General features: G+C 44.1%; 1 protein-coding gene across 1 annotated transcript in view; it reads left to right on the forward strand.

The window, feature by feature from the left end:
* LOC103284731 (polycystic kidney disease protein 1-like 2) overlaps nucleotides 1-19,460 on the forward strand; it is a 58,507-nt gene that overhangs the window by 35,464 nt on the left and 3,583 nt on the right. The window contains 14 exon segments of the mRNA XM_054711110.1: nucleotides 1,540-1,686; nucleotides 3,009-3,208; nucleotides 3,894-3,955; nucleotides 3,957-4,123; nucleotides 4,867-5,072; nucleotides 5,902-6,130; nucleotides 8,581-8,785; nucleotides 10,997-11,093; nucleotides 13,938-14,062; nucleotides 14,064-14,076; nucleotides 15,583-15,725; nucleotides 15,728-15,770; nucleotides 18,715-18,742; nucleotides 19,057-19,267. Coding sequence (XP_054567085.1) covers nucleotides 1,540-1,686; nucleotides 3,009-3,208; nucleotides 3,894-3,955; nucleotides 3,957-4,123; nucleotides 4,867-5,072; nucleotides 5,902-6,130; nucleotides 8,581-8,785; nucleotides 10,997-11,093; nucleotides 13,938-14,062; nucleotides 14,064-14,076; nucleotides 15,583-15,725; nucleotides 15,728-15,770; nucleotides 18,715-18,742; nucleotides 19,057-19,267 — 1,876 coding nt within the window.

Genomic DNA, 19,460 nt, shown 5'->3' on the forward strand with positions numbered 1-19,460 from the left:
CTGCCCAATAAGAGGACATTGAGCTGATTCTCTGGTAGAAGAAGCTGCTGCTGCTGAATACTAAGCTAAAGTCATCTTCACAATGACCTTCAGGTACAAGTACTGTTAATATCCTCGTTTTACAGGAGGAAAACCTAAGCTCAGGGAAGATAATTGACTTGCCCAAAGTCACACAGCTGGCAAGTTCAAGGCCAAGATGCCTCCCCATTCTATCTGAGGTCAAAGCTAGTGATCCAAATCAGTGGTTTCCAGCCTGACCACCCCATCAGCGGCTGGCAGCTTTAGAAAAACACAGCATTTATATTGCTGCCTTTGATTTACCTAAGGGATTAAACATTAATACTTTAAGTGCTTCAGTTGTAGTTGGTTCCCATGAAGCAGACTCTGAGATGGAGTTGAGCATGCAGGGTGTTTATTAAGGAGTATCTGGGGTCACCTCTGGGAAGGAAGGGAAGGAAGCAGGATGAGCAGAGAGAGAAGTTTCGATGCAGCCCCAAAACAACCCGGTTGACCCCCTCGCTCCCCGACACCCCCCAGGGAGCTCTGGAGCTGTCCTGACTTGTGTTGAGATGCCTAGGTCTTGATCATGCCCAGGCACTGCATCCACCAGTCACTGGATGTCAGCCTCCCCAGCAGGCTGTGTGACCTTAACAGACGTGGCTCTGGCATGCCTGACAGGGCTGTCCTCCCAGAAATGAGAAAATGGATGTAAAGAACTTCTTAGTTTAGCCGGCCAGCATGGCTCAGTGTTTGAGCATTGACCTATCAACCTGGAGGTCACAGTTTGATTCCTGGTCAGGCACATGCCTGGGGTTGCAGGCTCCATCTCCTGCAGGAGGCAGCCGATCAATGATTCTCTCTCATCATTGATGTTTCTATCTCTCTCTCCTTCTCCCTTTCACTCTGAAATCAATTTTAAAAAATCTTTTTTTAATAAAGAACTTCTTAGTTTAGTCTCTATTTTGCAGTAAATGCTCTGTAGTAAATGCTCTGCAAAAGGAGTGGCTACTGATATTATTACTATTCTTATTGGTTGTAAGGCAACAGAGAAATTGGCTGCTGCTGGATCTGACATTCCAGCAGAGGTGAGATGATTTAATTTCTTCTAACTCAGGTTAGATGATACTTGCAAAGTTCTGAGTCTAAGATAGATAGTAGGCTCATTCTCTGGGTGGAAGGAAGCATGTGGGAGGATCAAATTTTGTGTCTGCACCTCCCTGAATGCACACATTTAGATAACCTGTCTTTCCTTTTCACTTGTTCTTGCTGCCCTGTGTTGGGGTTAATGGTTTCTAGCATCATAACTGTGAAAATATGGCGGCCTTCAACAGCTGGCCCTCTACCCTAGCTGAACGCCCCACTTGAGGCCAAATTCACCTACTGATCGGGGCATTTTGATCAAGGCATCGAGAACAGTGAAGGAAAAAAAAAAAATCTCTCTTTACAGGAGCTCTTGTTCTTGGGCTCAGGTTTGCAAAGGTGTTCAAAGAAGTCTTGCCCCCTTGACCTTGTCCTCAAAAGTGTGAGTCCTTTCTCCAGGTACATGAGCCAGGTGCTGGTGCATGACCTGGCGATGGGCAGGAAGTGGTATTTCCTCTGCAATTCGTGGCTGTCCATTGATGTCGGAGACTGTGTCCTTGACAAAGTATTTCCAGTGGCCACAGAGCAGGACAGGAAACAATTCAGGTACTTTTTCCCCCCTTTTTTTTCCTTTTTAAGCACATGCTCTTTTCTTTCTTCTTTCATTTCTAGGGAACTTGTATCACAATCCAGGCGCAGCCAAATAAAAGCACATTTCAGCTAGCAGGACTGGGTAGCTTTGAGTGTGTAACATTAATGACCAATCAGTTTTTCTTGTTAAGAATGAAAGGCCCTGGAGCAGTAGTTCTCAACCTTTCTAATGCCGCGACCCTTTAATACAGTTCCTCATATTGTGGTGACCCCCAACCATAAAATTATTTTCGTTGCTACTTCATAACTGTAATTTTGCTACTGTTAATGAATCGTAAAGTAAATATCTGTGTTTTCCGATGGTCTTAGGCTCTACAATTGTATCAAAACATGTGATGCCTAAAAATTAAACAAGGAGCTTTCTACAAACAGAAGCGTGTCATTATTCCAAGAATCCTTGGTGCTCAGTGGAGCACTGGCCCAAAAGCGCTAGGATCACCAAATATTTGTTGAATTAGAACAACATTTGGAAATTGCTGTTTTTGGCAACTGACCTCTTTCTTTATACACCTTTACTCTGAGTCCAAGCCACCCACACACCCCAGGGTGGCATCCAAGTATTACACAACCCTGGAGGGTGCTGGCATTGACCAATAAGAACAGAGCCAGCTGAGAATATCAGCTCTGCACACAATCAAGAGAATCTGGGCCCTTGAGAGATCCTGTGGTTAAACTACATTGTATTCACAGAAAAATAATATGAATTAAGGGGAATGTGGTACCATTTTCAGAGACCCTATCTGTCAATTTTAATTCTCTCAAACTGAGTCTGAACTCAGAGCCTTTAACTGGAATTTTAACTGCTATCTTTTAGTGCTTTAATTATAACAAATCCAATAATATTATAATTCTATTATTACCTTAAAATTATAACAAAAGTAATAATTGTTAACACTGATGAACATTCACCTATATGCCAGCTACTTTGCCAAATGCTTTATAAGAATTATCACTGTTAATCCTTTCGACAATCTGGTGAGGCAGGTTCTGTTATTACCCTCATTTTACAGATGAGTGAATTGAGGTGCAAAGAGTAAAGCGACCTGCCTGAGGTCCCACAGCTAGTAGGAGGGCAGTCTAGCCCACTCGGTCCAGAGTCCCCATCATTAACTCTAAGTGATGCTGCCAGGTTGATGTATTTCTTTTACAATAGAAAAATAGATGATAAATCTTAGAAACAAACCCCACCTTCTCATCCCAAGATTATTCCAAAGAGACCAGTCTTCTCCCATCCTATCTCCTTAAGTGGCTGTCCCTCTCTCCCTGCCCGTCAACAGCCACCTGTTCTTCATGAAGACCTCCATAGGCTTCCAGGACAGACACATTTGGTATTCCATCTTCAGCTGCTCAGCTCGGAGCAACTTCACCCGCGTCCAGAGGGTGTCCTGCTGCTTCTCCCTGCTCCTCTGCACCATGCTGACCAGCATCATGTTTTGGGGTGTTTCCAAGGACCCAGCTGAGCAAAAAATGGACTTGGGTAATTCCCACTGTCATGGCAGTCAGGTGAAGATGAGCTGTCACTGCTCCAGAAATGCCACACAGTTCCAGAGCTCCCAAGATCACCTCAGTTTCAATAATTCACTAGAAGGACTCACAGAAGTCAGAAATACTGTACAATTATACTCATACTTATTACAGAGAAAAAAACACACAGATTAAAACCAGGAAAGGGAAGAGGCACATGGCACAGGGTCCAGGAGAGACCAACCGGGGAGCTTCTAGTTGTTTCCTCCCAGTGGAGTTGTGAACAGTGCTCATTCCTCCTGATAATGACATGTGACAATACACATAGAGTATTGCCAACCAGGATGTTCACCCAAGCCTTGCTGTCCAGAGTTTTTATTGGGGCTTGTTCACATGGATGTGACTGTTCCCCTGCATGACTAGCCTTATCCTCCAGTTCCTCCAGAGGTTGAGGAAATACCATGTGACCAAGGTCCCCACCATAAATCACACTGTTAGCATAGACTATACAGTGTGACCCAAGACCCCAGGTAAACAAAGGTTTTACAAGGCAGGACATCCCAAGGGCTTAAGAGGTCACCTCATAGGAGCAACTCAGGAGCCAGACCCCTCCTTGGGCAAGTTTAATCCTTACTGCATGGCCACCTCCTGGAAGAGGAAGAGACTCTCCCACTGAACTTTCCCTTCCTCTGCCTCAGGTAAAATTGAATTTACTTGGCAAGAAGTGATGACTGGGCTGGAGAGCTCTCTCCTCATGTTCCCCCATCAACCTCCTGATTGTTCAGATCTTTCGAAACACCCGACCTCGGGTCACTAAGGAGCAGAACACTGGGAAAGGTGACAGGGGGTCTCCCAGTCCAACCCCCTCACCACAGCCCCTGGAGGATGGCCTTCTGACACCTGAAATGGTGACCAAGGTATGTTCTCAGCCTTGGTGGTGTGGGAGGTGCTCCAGCCTGGGCAGAAGTGGGGGTGTAAACTCAGCATTAGGGCCTGACAACCTCATGCTTTCTGACAGCAACAATCATCAAGATACATCATGTGCATGCACACATGTGCATGTACCCATGTGCACCTACACATGTATACATATACACATAACACATGTGCACCATATAAAGAAACACACATACCTATGAACATGTACATGCATACAGATATACACAAACATATAAATACATCTACACACATACACGTGCATGCACACATACACAAATTTATAAATGTTTACACACATGCACACATATACAAACCAACACCTACATATACACACATGCATACACACACATTTCTGGGGTAATGGAGAGGAATATTGGTAATGGAGAGGAACTACTGTGTACAAAATATTGCACCTTCATCATAGATCAGACTGTAAGCCCAAAGAAAGGACTCCCTCTGCACTCCTGCACTCAGTAAGTAAGCACTTTATTGAGTGTCTTCACTTTGAGGAATACAGCCTGGAATGCACCAGTTCAAATCCTAGGAGAGGGATTTTATAGGTGACAAACGGAAGTGCAGGGTGGTTCAACATCATGTCTCAGTGGGCAGAGCTGGGATTCAAACCCACATTGTCCGGCCCCCCAGGGCGAATGCTTTTGACCACTTGGCTTCCCCCTTAACTGTAGCTAACACCCCTTACCCTACCTGGTCTGACCTGCCGGATATGTGGAGACTTGTCAGCTCCCTGTATAAAGTTCTGAAAATGCCATCCCCTGCCTCAGGCTGGGACTCGGCAAACTTGATGGACATCAACCAACTGCTGGCCTTGCTGGAAGACATCATCTGTCTGCAGAACATGGCAGGGCAGATGTTTTGGGAAGAAGCCAAACAGAGAGAGGACCCGTTAATACTCACTCTTGGAACAGAGCAAGTGAGAGGTAGGCCCTGATGTTTCTGTGCTGACAGGGGGGCATGTTGGATCCAGGTGGAGACAGGACTGAGGGCATGTCTATTCACTAAGGGGTCAAGAAGTCCTACCAGAGTCTCCCTCACCAGCCTTCACTCCAACACTGGCCACTGCCTCAATCTCAGTACCATAGTCACCCTGCTCTCTTCACAATGCCAAGCTGCCTTCCCACTAAAGGCCTTCACACAGCCTAGTCTTTTAATCTAGAATATTCTTTCTCCTTTCCTCACTTGGCTAACTCCTAGTAAGCCTATGGTCTGGATTTAAGCATCCCTTCCTCAGGGGAGCCCACAACAGGGTCTCCAGGCACATGCTCTTTAGCCTTGAAGCTTCTCTTACACTGTTTTCACACTGCTTGTTGCCAAATCATGAATTGTGTGGAGAGTTGTTTAAAGTCTGCACTGTCCTTCCTGGAACATGAGCATTGTGAGATGGGACCCACCTGACCATCTTGTCTCTGTTGATTCCCCAGTACCTGGTCCCAAGCAACACACAGAAAGCATGTAACAAGCATGCACAAGACGACCTCAACATAGGGGGTAGTTATTTTCTTCTCTTCGTCTATGTGTAAGGAAATTTTGAAAATGCCCTTGATAAAACACTGAAAGGGGGAACATTCAAATCCTAACTGGCTGAGTGAGGCTGGTACCTTGCCTCATCTTTCTGGCCTCAGATTTCTCCTGGTTTGGTACAGTAAGTGTCTGATGCAAAAAAAGCTGATACTAACAATATTGTTTTTATTGACAGTCTGCTTTGTCCTTCAACACCAGGGCATGCTCTTTCTCTCCCTTGTCTTCTAGAAAAAATTCCATACCTGACACATGAGGTGGGCGCAAGTGATCCATGGAAGAACAGTGTGTACAGGCAGTGTCTCTACCTTCAGCTGGAGGATGTGGAACAAGAACTGCGGCTGGTAGGGCCCCGAGGCTTCCCCCACTGCCAGAGCCAGGCCCGGGCCTTCAGACAGCTGCAGACCCTAAAGGGCTGCCTCATGGGACAGCTGGACACTCTACCTCCAGCACACACCAGGTAATACACTCCCTTGGGTGCTGAGTGGGTATCTGACCCCAGCCTGGGGCCTTCGGGGAAAGGGCATCCCAAGCAACTCTGGAAGAATGATCACCCAGATCTCTCCAGCAGAAAAAATTCAGGATTCCTGCACAAATTCTGGGAAGGGGGTTTTGAACAAGAAGGCATTTATTGCCATTTGTACAGCATTTTGCAGATCATAACCATTTTTAAATGGGATGTTTCCTAGCTGTTAGCCCTTGGACAATTCCTTCAATATCTCTGAGCCACATCTGTAAAATGGGAATGATAAGGCCTATCTCCTAAATTGAACTTCAATCAAAATATATTTTTAAAGATAACTAGTGAAATTTGTGTCAGGGATGTTAGAATGCTCTTACTAATAAACGGTGTCGCAGGAATGAGACAGACACTCGAAAATGGCTCGGCGAGGCAATTTTACTTCTGCAGAAGGGTGTGTAGCCAACCAAAAAAATATCTGGTGGGCAAGCACATGGAAAGGGAAGTCTGTTCTCCTTTTATCCCTGACGCATTGCTGCACCGTGCGCTGATTGGTAAGAGTGTGGTTTCACAAGCTGACTCGAGTGGCCAATTCAAACAGGGCAGCACAAAGGAGTGGGGTTGACTTTTGCAGTTTAACTGCCTACCAGGAAATGGGGTGAAACTAGGCCTTCGTCTTATAGGGAAGTGAAGCCTAAAAGGGAGTTGATCTAGGTTCTAGGTTAAGCTACAAAATGGAGGTTTATACACAAAGGAAACGGAGTTAGTAACTATACCTTTGACAGAAAAGACTTTTTGATTCTCACAGGGAGAAAAAATTTTACTCTGCCCTTCAAGGTTCTTCTGGCTGGTCTAATAATCAAATTGACATGAGACAGGTTAGCAGGGGAAAAACAAATTAAGATTTAATAACATGCAAATCTGTATATATCAGAGAAACCCAACAAAACTGAGTAACTCACCAAACCGGCAGAAGCCATCACTTATAAAATCACCTTCAGATTAAAACAAAAGATGATGTTGGGGGTGGGGAGTCAGCTATGGGGGATTGCCAGGAAAAATACAGTAAATAAGAGTAATATTTGTATGTTTATTATGTCTCAATAAAACTGGAAAACAAACATTTTAATGCCCTAAAAAAAAAAAAGAGTAATATTTGGTCTTGCCGGTGTGTCTCTGGTTGAGCATGGATCCATGAACCAGGTCATCAGGGTTGGATCCATGAACCAGGCCATTCAGGGCACATGCCTGGATTGCAGGCTTGATCCCCAGTAGGAGGAGTGCAGGAGGCAGCTGATGGATTTTTTTTTCTCTCTCTCTCTCTTCCTATTCCCTCTCTAAAATCAATAAGAACATATATGGGGGGGGGGAGGGAGGAAAGCAGGGATAGATGAAATAAGGTGGTGATGGTTGTTAAAAGTAGTTGATGGGGATTCCTTATGCTCACTGATTTTTGTATGGAGGAATTTTCATAATAAAAACTTCTAAAAAATTATACAGCAACAGTCTTCATGGAGCAAATCTGTGTAAAGCACTTCACTTGGGGACTGGCTCTTAGTAGCACTGAATAAATGTGACTTCAATAGAATATATATATTGTATATACTAGAGGCCCGATGCACGAAATTCATGCAAGGGGCTCAGCCCTCACAGCCCCAGCTGCCTCGGCCCTCGCAGCCCTGACTTGGTCTGGAAGGTCGTCTGGGCAGTCGTCTGGACTGTCATTCTGCTGTTTGGTCTAATTAGCATATTAGCTCTTTATTATATAGGACAGTGTTAACCCAAAAATAAAAGGCTAAGGTGAGAAGTAACAAGCCTTTATATGAGATCCAAAAGAATAGCTACTCAGGAAGCAATGATTCAGGCAGAAACCCAAATAGTGTTCAGATTAGGAGGTGAAGGCAAGAGGTATTTATAAGAAAGGTAAGTGCAAAAATTACATGAATAGAAGGAATTTCTATGGATGTTAGTAGGCTAAGAAAGGCATTTCTATAAAGGCAGATAATCTAACGTAGTGCTGCTAATTCTAAAGAATATCTTTAATTTTCATGCCAATAGCCATAATGTCTGCTTTCCGGTTTGCTTTGCAAACAGTTGCTTGGAATACAGTGTTGCTTTGGGCCTAATCCAAATGTTATTTTGCCCTGTTTTAACATTCCAAAGGGTAGAGGAGTAGGATGTGGAAGGCAGTTCCTCTAGGATGGTACTCTGACTCAATTTTGAAGTGGTTCTGCTTATATTATTTTTACAATATGTATACTGGATAGAATATAGAATAGCCCTTTGAAGCAGGTACAAGATATAGAGAAAATTGATGGTCTAAGAAGTCAGGGAGCTTGGCTAAGGTCAACAAGCTTGGCCAAGGTCACTCAGCTGATGGGGTGGAGTTAGATTTTAACTTGAACCCCAGGGGGTGGTGTCACCCTGATTATATCCACTTTCCATTACAGCTCCCTGAGATCAAGCAAGCCCCCTCGAGGCCTGCCCTGGTGGTGTGTCCTAGTGGGCTGGCTCCTGGTGGCCGCCACCAGCGGTGTGGCAGCCTTCTTCACCAAGCTATATGGCTTGCATTACGGGAGGACCAGCTCCCTCAAGTGGCTCATCTCCATGGCCATCTCCTTTGTAGAGAGTGTGTTTGTCACCCAGCCCCTGAAGGTCAGGACCCCTTACTTTCTCTCCTGCCAGCTGCCTTGTCCTAACTTCAGCTGTTTTTTCATCTATTCGTTCAACAAAACTGCATGGAACACCACCTCTGTGCAGGTCCCAGGGCAGGAACAATAATGAAGATGAGTACAATGATGACCCAAGCTTTTGGCCACTCACTCTAGGCCAGGCTTAGTGGTTTACTGAGATGCTGGCATTTCATCATCACAATCACCCTCAGGAAGGACCTTGTCTCCATTTTATAGATGAGAAAACCTGAAGTTAAGAAGTTAAGGTCAGCCCTAGCTGGTTTGGCTCAGTGGATAGAGCGTGGGCCTGCCAACCAAACGGTCCCAGGTTCAATTCCAGTCAAGGGCATGGACCTTGGTTGCAGGTTCCTCCCTGGTCCAGGCCCTTGTCAGGGCTCATGCAGAAGGCAACCAATCAATCAATGTGTTTCTCTCACATCTATGTTTCTCTCTGTCTTTCCCTCTTTTCCACTCACCCTAAAAATCAATGGAAAAATATCCTCAGGTGAGGATTAACAAAAAGAAAAACATAAAATATCATAGAGAGGATATTTTTTTTTAAAAGTAGAAGGTAAGGTCACCCAGCCAGTGTGGTTCAATGTTTAAGTGTCAACCTATGAACCAAAAGGTCATGGTTTGATTCCCAGTCGGGGCACATGCCTAGATTGTGGGCCCAATCTCCAGTTGGTGGGGGGCGGTACAGGAGGCAGCCGATCAATGATTCTCTCTCATTGAAGTTTCTATCTCTCCCTCTCCTTTCCTCTCTGTGAAATCATAAAAGCTAAGTAGTAGTAGTAGTAGTAGTAGTAGTAGAAGAAGAAGAAGAAGAAGAAGACGAGGAGGAGGAGGAGGAGGAGGAGGAGGAGGAGGAGGAGGAGGAGGAGGAGGAGAAGTAGTAGTTTAGGTCATAAGCATCCTGCCCTAGACTACACATATAAATAGGAATAACACCAAATTTCCTCAATTCTAAGATGCTTTTAATTTTAAGACAGACCAGCAATTTATAGGAATTTGACCTTCAGATAAAACCCCCAAGTCATTAAATGTGTACAACTATTAGAAGATGCAATCCTATTTCTGAAATGTAAAGTTACTGTCAGAGTAGAAGAAATACTGAGCCCTGGCCTGGAGTTCAAGGTCACAGCTTTCCCTGGAAAAAAATCAGGTGGTAGGAGTACTGTGTGTGTGGGTTAGGGGAAGCTAAAGAAAGGAGGGGACATTTTCAGTGAATCTTTACACCTATGAAACTCACCAAATCCGCTACCCCATTTCTTCCCTTTGGCCCTCTGCCTTGTCATGAACAGCCTTTGTCAGAAGATTTCAACAGTTCCTGACACCTCCCCCAACCTAGTCTGAGAATTTTAAGAACAGAGTCCTGGGCCTTTCTGTTCCCAATCATACCACAGAATCCTATTATACTTGTGTACTGTAGGTACTGTTGGGGAGGAATAAACTTTCCTCTACCCTCAAGATTCTTTCAGCTGGTCTAACAGTTAAATCTACATGAGACAGATTAACAAGAGGAAATAACCAAATTTAATACACACATATGAATGAGAACCTGATATACATGAAGGAGTCAAAGAACCCACATACATGAGAGGTTCAAAGACAGAGAAGGAAAATGAGATATATATGACACTCTGAGCTAAGAATCACCTTGGGGCTTCAGAGGGGAGGAAGGTCATTGCAGGATGATAAAAGCAGGTGTTCAGCAATTAGAAGTTTACCCTGCCCTAGAAATAGGTCATAAAAACTGTAATAACTCTTACTATAGGCAAGGTCCCTAATTTAAATTACTTAAGAGAGAGGTAAAAATTGCTCATGAGCTTGCAGGGCCTTGATTCCCTCAACTCAAAACAATTCACATATCAAAGAAACTTATTGGAGAGGCCTGTTCTGAACTCTTACATCAGAGACAGTATAAGGGCTAATCACTTAATACAGGAAGAAAGGAAGGAGGGAAGCTTAACTCACCACACACTGGAGTATGAGCCAGGTGCATGCAAGCCCTGGCCCTCACCCTTCATAAACATGTGTCCTCTCTACAGAGGATGGGCTAGTTCCTACCTGACTTACCTAGAGTATGGCTCCTGGGACAAGGACATAAAAGTGGCCCCAGTCCCACCCTCTCTCAGACCAGTAGTTGGTAGTTTCCAACTTGGGTTTGGTGTTCAACATGGGTATTTTCCAGGTGCTGGGGTTTGCTGCCTTCTTTGCACTGGTCTTAAAGAGCATGGAGGACGAAGAGGAACCTATGGCCTCTCTCCTGGAACACTTGTCCAGCCCAGGTAATGGTGCAGGCAGGGGCCTGGAATCTGACAAAGCTGAGAAAGCCCTAGAGAGCTCAACCACTGGGTGAGTGGTTCAGGCCTCAGATTTTGCTCCCCATCTGCTCTTTACCCCTGACTGGTGAAACATCCAGAATAAGTGACTCCATTGTCACTTGAGCAATCTTATTCCTTCTTTACTGGGCCTTTTTATCTGACACCTAAGCATGACTCCTTGGCCATTAGAGGCACCTCTGGGGCCATGCTCTGTGCTATCATTCTCTAGCCCTCACCCTTGATTGTAATTTCAATCAAGCAGTTTTCTTCTCCAAGGCTCAGCTCCCTGGTCTTTAGAATGGAAACACACACACACACATACACAAAAGCATGTGGGTTGGCTGCAAAGATTGCTATAAGCTGGAGTTCTAGGAAAAGGATCTGCAAACTATAACCAGGGGCCCGAATCTAGCCCAACGCCTATTTTTGTAGTTTTACTAGAACATAGTCAAGATGAGCCCTGTTGGAGGAGCCCCATGACCAGACCCCTTCCCCCAACCTGATTTCTCACTTCCCAATAGAAACTCCTGAGGGTGCTGACAATAAGAGAATTACAAAAGCAAACAAGCAAACAGAACAGAATCAACACTCTTAAAGTCTATGCAGTTATCTTGAGCTTCAGGGAAAATAAAACAGGAACTAACAAAAGCCCATGTATTTACATCAATATGCACTGTTGTTCTTACCCACACGGGCCTGTATTCTTCCATTATAATTAGGGTTTTGGCTTTGCAAATCCAAAGGTCCATTAAAATCTTCTTCCTAAGACAAGAGTAATTTTTCTCTAAGGAGAGGCCACCCTCCAGACTAATTAAATATTCATTAAGTCATTCCTTTGGCAATTATTCAGGGAGTACTTGCTGTGTGCCAGACAGTGCGGTGGCCTGGGAACATAATTTATATGAAATCTACTCGTAATGTATAATTCATTGATTGCAGAAATTTATAGAGTTGTGCAACCCATCACCACAATTAAGACTTGGAAAAGCTTCATCACCCCAGATTACCTCTTGCCCATTTGAAGTCAATCTCTGCTCCCACCCCAGTCCCAGGGAACACAGCATTGACAAGATGGAACAGGTTGCTGCCCTCGCAATGAACAGCCCATGTGGAGAGACACATTAAATAATTAAATGCACAAGTAGACATATAAGTATGAATTGTGATGAGAACTAGGTGTGGGATAATAAGAGAGTGCAGGCTTCTCCACTGAGGTGGTACCTAAGCTGGCTCCTAGAGGATGGGGCCAAGGAGGGATTACACACTGGAAATGTGCAAAGGCCCTGAGGTGATATGCAGCTTGTCGTTTTATAGCAATTACTGACAGTGTGGATGAATCATTTGGGATTGTGGGAGGGAGAATGGTTCAAGATGAGGGCAGAGAGGTGAGTGGGGAGCAGGTCATGCAAGGATCTTGTAGGATCTGGGTCAATGTTAGGGTTTCAAAGTGTTTTAAATAGGAGAGCAGCATGGCCTGTTTGTGATTTTAGAAAGATTACTGTGGCTACTCTTGGAGAACAGAGGTATTATGTTAAAAGTGGAAGTGGGGAGGCCAGTAGGAAGAATATCAAAATGTCCGGACAAGAGATGACATGTGCTGGCAGTGAGGGTGAACAGAAAGGAATGGAGAGAAAAAAAAAAATAGTTGGGCTAATATACTCCTACCAGAATGGCTAAAGTGAAAAAAAGTGGTAGAACCAAAGGCTGACAAGGATGAAGAGAAACTGGAGCATTCATACATTGCTGGTGGTAATATAAAATGGTACAGCCACTCTGGAAAACAGTTTGGCAGTTCCTTTAAAATCTAAAAACAGACTTACCATATGCTCCAGCAATTGAACTCTTAGGCATTTATCTCACAGAAACAAAGACTTATATTCTCATAGGAACCTGTGCCCAAATGTTCATAGCAGCTTCATTTGAAATAGCCAAAAGATATTTGGCCACTCCTAAGAATCTACCCAAGAGAAATGAAAATATATGTCCACACAAACACCTGTACTTGAATGTTCATAGCAGCATTATTCATGTTAGTCAAAACTAGAAACAATCTAAATATCCATCAATGTGGTGAATGGAAAAACAAAGGAAGTATATCCATACAATACTACTCAACAATAAAAATAAACTAACTACTAATATACAACAACATGGATGAACTCCAAAACATGCTAATTGAAAGATGCCAGTTACAAGAAACTATGTACATATGATTCCATTTATATGAAATATCTTGAAAAGGAAAAGCTATAGAGGCAGAAAGCAAATTAATGGGGCTGAGGGTGGGAATAGAGTGAAAGTGGGGACTGACTTCAATGGGACATGAGAGAACCTTCTGGGGGTGATGAAAATGTTCTAAAATTGGATTGTTTAAAATGTACTAAAATCATTGAGTTGTAGACTTCCAATGGGTGAATTTATGAAAATTATATCTCAATAATGTGGTCTGAAAAAGAAGATACTGGAATTAGACATGACAGGACTTTGAAATACTATTTACCCTCATTCTTCCATCCTTTTGAAAGTGTTGGGATCCATCTTAGAATCCAGGAGTGCAAGGAAGATGGCATCCAAGAGTGAGTAACCCTTCAGGGAGGGGAAGGTATTCATTTTCAGTACCAGGACAATTCCCCACATGAAGAAAAAGGGATGGAGTTCCGGGCACTGGAATAGCGTGGGCATGGAGGGCAGTGTTGGGTAATGGCTCCCACAAGGGAGGACCTGTGAATCCTAGCTGTACCTGGTTGCAAATGTACAGCCTGATTCCACTGCCCATGGGGGAACTATCCTTGTGTTCTTGCTTTCCAGACCCCTCTGCCCTGTTCCGAGTACGAAGAAACAGCAGAAAGGATGTCTACCAGCCGCCTCTGGCTGCCAACATTGAGAAGATGAAAACCACCCACCTCAAGGAACAGAAAGCGTCGGCTCTAATCAAGAGAAATCTTGGGTAGGCGGCCAAGATTACCCGTGAGCAATCTTCCCACTTGGCTGGTTCTCAACACAGACTTGAAAAGGAACTGTGCAACCTCTGATGAGCCCCACGCTGCATCTTGGACATTTTCCCAAGATTTTAGCTCACTCCAGCTTCTGCCCGACACTTAAATTTTTTCAGTGGCCCTTCGGATCGAACTCCCCACTGTGGCTCCATCCACAGCAGGTCACCTCCCTCGGCCCCTTGTGCCCTGAGCTCCAGTGACATAGGATTCTACAGCTCCTGCGACACCGTGCCCACTCCCGACCCCAGGCCTTTGCCCAGGCTGTTCCACTAGTCTGCTGGAATGTGCTTATCCCTCTTCCCTACCTTTTCTTCTGGCTAAGTCCTCTTATTCTTTCATTTTCAGCTCAAAGACTATTATATCTTCAGATAAGCCTCCTCTGACCAAAAGCTTTAAAGCCTATGTATATCTTAGTCTGGGTTCCCCACAAGCAGATTTGGGTACATATAGTTGGTTTGGGAGGTGATCATAGGGAACATTGGTAGGGAAGGGGGAAGTGCAGGGGGAGAGAAGAAAGCCAATGGAAAGTGGGGTGATGAGTGGTTTCCATGTGGATAACTTGGGCTCAGTCCTGCTGATGACCTTGCTGGGAGCATATAGTACACACCCCCAAGTTGTCACCCACTAGGTCACTGGTGAAGATGGTCCTGAGGAGAACACGGACCTTGCAGCACTCCTGGCCTGCCTTCCCACTGGCTGACCATGATCCTGGCCAAAGCAGAGAGCAGGGAGGCTTGTGCAGGAGAAGTAGCATGTGCAGAGTGAAGAGTTCCGAGGGGTGTGGGCAAAAGCCCTGAGAAGTCATCCCAGGAAGAGGTTTCCATATTGCAGATTCCCAGTCCCTGACCCAGAGATTCTGATTCAGTAAGGCTCCTAGTTCCGCACATGATTCTGATAACTGGCCTCCTAAACTAAATCTTTGTATGTTCTTTGGCCCTTACATCACACTCACCAGTCTCCTACAAGACAGGCGAGTTCCATGAGGGCAGGGAACACATCTGTCATCTTCATCACTCTATCCCCAGCATTACAACATGGCAAATGCCCCATTTTTAAAAAATTCTATTTAGGAAACACTCATATAACATGAACTTGAGCAGGCACTATTTTAAGTGCTTCATAAATATTAATTTCTTGACTTCTTCATCACAACCCTGTATAATATAATTATTATCCCCATATCATAGATGAGGAAAGTGAGGCACAGAGGGTTAAAACACTGGAAAGGGCATATAGATAGAACGTGACAGAGTCAGGGTTTGAACCTAGCAGGTTCACAGTCTGTGGACTCTTTCTTTCTGTTGTCTCTATAAAAATCAGTTCCATTGTCACCAGAGAGGTGAATAATTGGTCTACAAAACCTCAATTGTTCTGATCCCATGTGCCATTCTGTTTCCTTCCTGGGCTTGGTGGGAGTGGGGACTCTGCCTGACCAGGGGCTATGCTTCCTTTCCCAGCATACCTGGGCTTCCTGTGGATGCTGCTGCTGGTGGCCTATGGACAGAGGGAACCCAGTGCCTACCACTTCAACAGACACCTTAAGCATAGCTTCACCCAAGGCTTTTCAGTTGTCCTGAGTCTCCAGGAGTTCTTCATGTGGGAGAAAACACTACCCTTGTAAAAAACCTGTATAGTCATCACCCAGGTATGGTCCCCTTGCCCTAGGACCTGTGTCAGCCACCTGGTGCACTATTCTTTCTAGGAACAGGTGTGGGTCTCTGTCAACATCAGCCTTATAGAGAACCAATAACCATAGACCATATACTTTAAAGGAGAAACTCTCAGAAGACTGTGTGTACACAGAGAAGGGCCCTAACCCTCTCTTGATGGAGAGTGGAGAACTTCCTAAATGAGAAGTAACTGAGCATGAATCTGCTAGGTGGAAATGGTGTACCGGGCAGAAGGAACATGAGAAGATATGAGGAATGGCACATCCTCAGAACTACAAAGTGTTGTGTGGCTGCAGTGTAGGGTAGGAATTGAGTACCAGTGAGAAGCAAAGCAGAAGAGAAAAGGGGTCAGATCAGGAAAAGTCTCGAAGTTCATATTTTATGCTCAAGGAAATAAGGAGCATTGATGGTTTCTACCTAAAGGAGTAACATAATCAAACTTGTAGTATAATCAAAGCTTATAGCTTGTATATCTCCAGGATCCCAGTTTTTACTTTGAACCAGTGTGTTTCTTGACTCACTGATTTTATAGACAGAGTTAACATTTATTGAGTTATTGTTGGATGCCGTACACAGTCATAAAGTCACCACTTTATTTATTTATTTTAAATGTATTTCTTTATTGATTTCAGAGAGGAAGGGAGAGGGAGAGAGAGATAGAAACATCAATGATGAGAGAGAATCATTGATTGGCTGCCTCCTGCATGCCCCCTACTGGGGATCGAGCCCACAACCTGGCCATGTGCCCTTGGCTGGAATCAAACCTGGACCCTTCAGTCCACAGGCCGATGCTCTATCCACTGAGCCAAACCAGCTAGGGCTAAAGACATCACTTTAAAATCATCTACTTTCACCTTTCACCTTTCTGAAACTTCTGGGATATTATTATCATCCCTTTTTCACAGATGAGAAAATTGAGGCTCAGAGAGGTTAAGTTATCTGTGCAAAGTCACACAGCAAGGAAACTCAAGGCCTAGAATTTGAATTCTACACTCCTAACTTCCACTCTAGAATGTCTCACTCATTCAACATACCCAAATTGAGTTTTACTTTGTGCCACACCCATGTTGCCACACCAAATATATGACAAAAACTCTACCTCTCTAAAAGTCCCTGTCCATAAAAATGTCTCAGTATCAATAGAATTCTTTGAGCTCAAAAATTATCAGAAGTACTTTTATTTTTATTTAAGTTGATTATAAAACTTATGCAGAACAGTTATTTTAAAAACTTAAAGATGGTTTAGCTCTTGAAGGGGTCTGCAAAAGATGACAAGGGAGCTAAATCCAGCCCTCCACCTGCTTTTGTAAGTTAAGTTTATTGGAACACTACCTCACTTATTCCTTTATGTGTTATCTATGGCTGCTTTCCTCTAAACCGGGTTAAGTCACTGGGACGGAAACTGGCCCACAGGGCCTCAAATATGTGCCATCTGGCCCTTTACATTAAAACTCTGTCTACTTGTGCTTAGAGAACAAAGCCTGAGTTCTAGGAAGGGAACAATGGTGAGTCTGTTTTAGGTCACAATGACTGAGATCATTGCCAGCCAGTGTGATTATTGTACCACACTAGCCATGCTTTATGATTCCTTACAATGATCTAAACATGTTCTTTTTTTTTTTACATTCACACAGACTGGTTTCTTGCTTAGATGGATTATAAAACAATTTTACAGCAAGAGAGTACTCTTTTTATATTGAGTGTCAGAAAACAAAAGAAATCTGCCACTTTTGATAGAAACCTGAGTATAGTTAAGTTTGGCATTATAGGAAACCCTCAGTTGTATTTTGATTAGTCAAATAACCAAAGTTTGTGTTTATTTCAGAAACTTGCAAATTTTGTTTTCTTCTTGAAATAGATAAACCGTTTTGTAGTTAGGTCCTAAATTTTAAAAGTACTTTTTTAAGACCAAATTATATGCTTCATATTTTCAGTCTCCCTTTAACCCAATGGTTCTCAGGCCTAGCTCCTCAGCAGAATCACTCAGGGGGATGATTCAACCCTGATGTCCAGGCCTACTAAATCAGGATGTCCGGAGACAGAGCCCCAGCACAGTATTTTTAATGTTTTCCTGTTGTTTTTTTCCTTAAATGTAGATGAGTTTGAGCCCACTGCTTTAATTAGAGCTAATTGCCATCATAAAGAAGGGCTTACATGGTTATTATTTCCACATATATGAACAATTAGATGACATAAGCGAAGGCTGGGTATTTTAAAAGGGGGAGAGGGGTAGGACAAGGTGCTGCAGGAGCCAAAGGAGGAAGCCACCATCCATACAAGCAACCCAGTCTGTTCAAAAAAGGGAGGAAAGTTCTAGAAGGCAGAAGATTAGGTAAAAGGAAGACTTCCACTAGGGTATTATATATGTATATGAAATGCTTTTAAAAACTTGAGATCATATAATTTTTTCTATAGACTGTTCCCATCTATGTCATTAAATATAGATCTATGCCATTTTTAATGACACACCAACATTAATACTGAATTTAGAGTGCCAAGGCATGAGAGGGAAATGAACGGCAGGGTAGGATAGGGGAAGAACCTGGATTTTGGAATCAGACACACCTGGGTCCTAATTGTCATTCTTCCACCACCAGTTATGCCACTAATTATTTCACTAGTTTTGTGACCTTATGCCAACTCTCTGTCCTTACCTGTAAATGGAGACAAGCATACTCCCTCATTCGGTGATTTTCAGTCAGATGACATAATGCAATTAAAGTTCATTAGGCCCTCACTTAGCACAGCAACTGGATGGTACTTCCATCCCTCCTTTAAATGTAAGGGCAGTAGGGACATTCTCTCAGACAGGAGAAAGTGGCATCGAGTGACCCCGAACCAGGAGGGGAGGTTCACAGTACTCCCTCATCTTTGTCCTCTGGTCCCTGGGAGGATCCCTCCTTTGTCATTCTTCCATAGCTCTGCAACCGTTAACCAAGACTGCTAGGTAACGGCCTCACACACTAACTGCTGAGGCCCCATGATCACCATCACCATCACTATCCCTATCATAATTATCCTCATCATCCTCATCATCATCACCATCATCACTATCTCCATCATCATCATCATCATCATCATCACCATCACTATCTCATCATTACCTGGCTGGGGGGATTGGGACAGCTCTGTCTCCCAAACCTGTTGTAGGAAGTGGTGGCCTCTCAGATAAGTCTAATCCTGGGCTGAACTGAGTCCAAATGAACTCTGGCTGAGCTATATACAGTCTCTGAGACCCAATCTTCCTTCTTGGTCCCAAAGGGGAATCAGTTTCAGTGAGACAGCCAAAGCTGACACTGCCCTTGGCTACATCATTGCCTTCCTGGTACTGCTGTCCACAGTGAAACTTTGGCATCTGCTCAGGCTAAACCCCAAAATGAACATGATCACATCAGCTCTACACCGTGCCTGGGGAGACATTTCCAGCTTTGCTATCATCATCCTTATCATGCTCCTGGCTTACTCCATTGCGGTGAGTGGCTCCTATGGGAAAACCTCAGGGTTGGTCTCCTTGGAAGCAAAAGGCTTCTCAGTGCTATGGGATTGGGAATTAGGGTAAGAGAAACCGTGGGAACCCGAGGGAGATGGTGGGTCTTCTGAACCTAGGGCCTTTTATCTGGGAGCTCATGAACTGGTCATTCCAAACGGAGACCTCAGTTGGGTAA

This window comes from Eptesicus fuscus, chromosome 21, assembly GCF_027574615.1.
Source record: "Eptesicus fuscus isolate TK198812 chromosome 21, DD_ASM_mEF_20220401, whole genome shotgun sequence".
Taxonomy (NCBI): Eukaryota; Metazoa; Chordata; class Mammalia; order Chiroptera; family Vespertilionidae; genus Eptesicus; species Eptesicus fuscus.